Source organism: Pteropus vampyrus, unplaced genomic scaffold, assembly GCF_000151845.1.
Source record: "Pteropus vampyrus isolate Shadow unplaced genomic scaffold, Pvam_2.0 Scaffold253, whole genome shotgun sequence".
Classification (NCBI taxonomy): domain Eukaryota; kingdom Metazoa; phylum Chordata; class Mammalia; order Chiroptera; family Pteropodidae; genus Pteropus; species Pteropus vampyrus.
In genome coordinates this window covers 206,748-209,121 of record NW_011889034.1, presented here as the reverse complement: position 1 = coordinate 209,121, position 2,374 = coordinate 206,748, and the positions used below count along the sequence as shown (strand labels likewise).

The following is a 2,374-nucleotide window of genomic DNA, read 5'->3' as shown; positions in this document are numbered from 1 at the left end:
CCAGCCGGCAGAGTCTGGCTTTGTCTCGTGAAGCCGAGACCCAGGGCCGGCTCGAGCAGTGCCCTGGACCCCGGCAAGGCCTTGCCCTTCCTGCCGGACGTTCCGAGCCTCTGGGGATGCAGCGTGCCTCGCGCCGGCAGCTTGGCCAGTCACACGAGTTACCGTCGTGCCTTTTCTTGAGAGGCGCCAGCAGCCCTGGGCCGGAGGCAGCCCCACCCTTGAGGGCCGGCCGAGCAAGTCGGAGCCGCAGTTTGTCTGGACAGTGAGGCCACGGCTGCACAACCCGGCGTGGCAGGTAGACTCTTCAGACGGTGCCCTGCAGGCTGCCTCAGCCCCTCAAGGCCATGCAGCTGAACCCTCAGAATGCTGAACCCCCAGAATGCAGGGTGGGGCAGACACAGGCCCTGAACTGAGGGCCACGGGTGCTGCACCAGAGGGGGACACCCACTGGGCCAGGATGCCAGCTGCAAGTGTGTGGGGCAGTGCTTCTGTCCAGGGCGCTGACGATGGCCCCGCGGACCCTGGCCCAGCCCAGAGCCTCGGGCCCAGCAATGGGACTCCAAGACCCTCTGTGCTCCTGGTTCTGGAACCCAAGACTCAGGCCCATATGCAGATACAGGTGCCCACACACACACCTGTGCACACACCTGTACAGGCAGGCCCACACATGTGCACACCCGTGTAGATGTGGGCACATACAAATGTGCACACACCTGTACACCAATACAGGCACACAGGCTCACATATGCACACCTATAGAGACACGAGCCCACACGCACATCTGCACACAAACACAGGGCCCCCCATACACACCTGCACACACAGGCAGACACCAGTTTAGAGGAAAAAGATGCACATTTTCTTGTTTAACAAAATAAATTAAATATACGAAGCCTCAGCTCAAACTCTATATAAAATCACAGAGGTCTGGGGCCACCTCGGGCAGTGGGGTGACAGGAGCCTGGCTCTGAGGTGGACACCCAGCATGGCCAGGTCTCTGTGGCCCAGCCCTCCTTTCATCATTAATATTATTATCTTAATTTCTTAAATATAAATATCAGGGCCCCCTGCCCCTTGGCAAGGGAGGGGGGCACAGAGGCGCCCCGGCTGGGCTCCGGCCTCTTGAGACAAGGCCCGAGACCGCTATGCCCGACTCCCAGCCCCGGACGCTGGTGGGTTCCTGGGCACCCGGGACAGGTGGTGGCAAAAATAGGCACCCACCTGCCAAGGCCTGGGCAGGGAGACGGGTGGCAGGCGTGGGGCAGGGTAGGGAGTTTGGGGTTTGCTAAGCCAGGGTGCCTCTCAGATCTCCTGCCAGGCCGGGGGTAATGACCGCCGGCCCCGTGCAACCCTCCACACAGGCCAAGGGCTTCACGCATCAACTGGCCCACCGCCACACGTGCTCTGCCAAGTTACAGACACAGGCCTCGCCCAAGGCTCTAAGTCTGGATGTGGGTGTGACTGTGTGTCTGCAGTATGTCCGTGTGTGGTGTGTGTTGTGTGTGTCGCACGCACACATCTGCGGCGTGTGCATGTCCAGGAGTGTGTGTGTGCCTCGCACAAGGTGCCCAGGCTGCTGGCCGCGCCTCTCGCCGGCGGCCCAGCTTCCTCCGTGGCCCTCTGCTCCCAGCCCGCTTGCTCCAGAAGGGGCTGCATCTAGCATTGGTAGTGGACATGCTGGTGCTGGTGCACCTTGCCCTCCACGTGCGTGTGCGTGTGCGTGTGCACATCCGTGTAGAGTTTGGGGTAAAGCTTGGGGCCGACAGCCGAGCCTGGGCCCAGCAGGTGCTGGGGGGCTGCTGGGGCGCCCAGCTCCTCACACAGCACCACGCCAGTGGTGCTGCTGAGGGCGGGTGGCACGGGCAGGTCCTTGTCCCCAGCACGGTCCCGGGCAGTCGCGGGTGCGCGGTGCGCAGGCACGGGAGGGCCAGGCGCGGGCGAGCACGGCTTCTTCTTGGCCTGGCAGAGCCAGAGCAGCACAGTGCCCAGGAGGAAGACGGCGCCCGCTGGGATGCCAATGACCACGGGCCACGGCAGGCTCGCGGCTGAGGACGAGGGGGCCACGGGCGGCCCTGGCGGCTTCGGGTCTGCAGGAGAGAGCGGGGGAGAGGGTGTGGGGGGACGTCGGCACGAGGCGGGCCCACGGGGGGCACCTTGGTCCCGGCCGGGGCGGGCGCCCACCTGGGAGCACGGTGAGGAAGGCGCTGCGGAAGCTGTAGCCCATGGTGTTGGCGCCCAGGCAGATGTACATGCCCGCGTCGTCCGGCCGCGCGCGGGTGACCAGCAGCTTGTTGAGGTAGGAGCCGTCCGGCCGGGACCACACGTCGCCCGTGGGCAGCACCACGAACTTCTGGCCGCCCACGTCGATGGTGGC

General features: G+C 64.6%; 1 protein-coding gene across 4 annotated transcripts in view; it reads right to left on the bottom strand.

Annotated features, from left to right (window-relative positions):
- Window positions 1-836: 836 nt before the first annotated feature.
- The window catches only part of FGFRL1 (fibroblast growth factor receptor like 1), a 13,338-nt gene continuing 11,800 nt past the window's right edge, over window positions 837-2,374 (bottom strand). For 2 of the 4 annotated variants that reach the window (XM_011374679.2, XM_023520229.1), the window contains exons 6-7: window positions 2,182-2,374; window positions 837-2,087 (exon numbers count right to left, since the gene is read on the bottom strand). The exon at window positions 2,182-2,374 is cut by the window's right edge and continues 1 nt beyond it. In XM_011374679.2, the coding sequence (XP_011372981.1) occupies window positions 1,657-2,087; window positions 2,182-2,374 (624 nt within the window). In that variant the 3' untranslated portion in view covers window positions 837-1,656. The remainder of the gene's footprint in view (window positions 2,088-2,181) is intronic. The other 2 variants (XM_023520228.1, XM_011374680.2) reach the window with 2 other exon arrangements.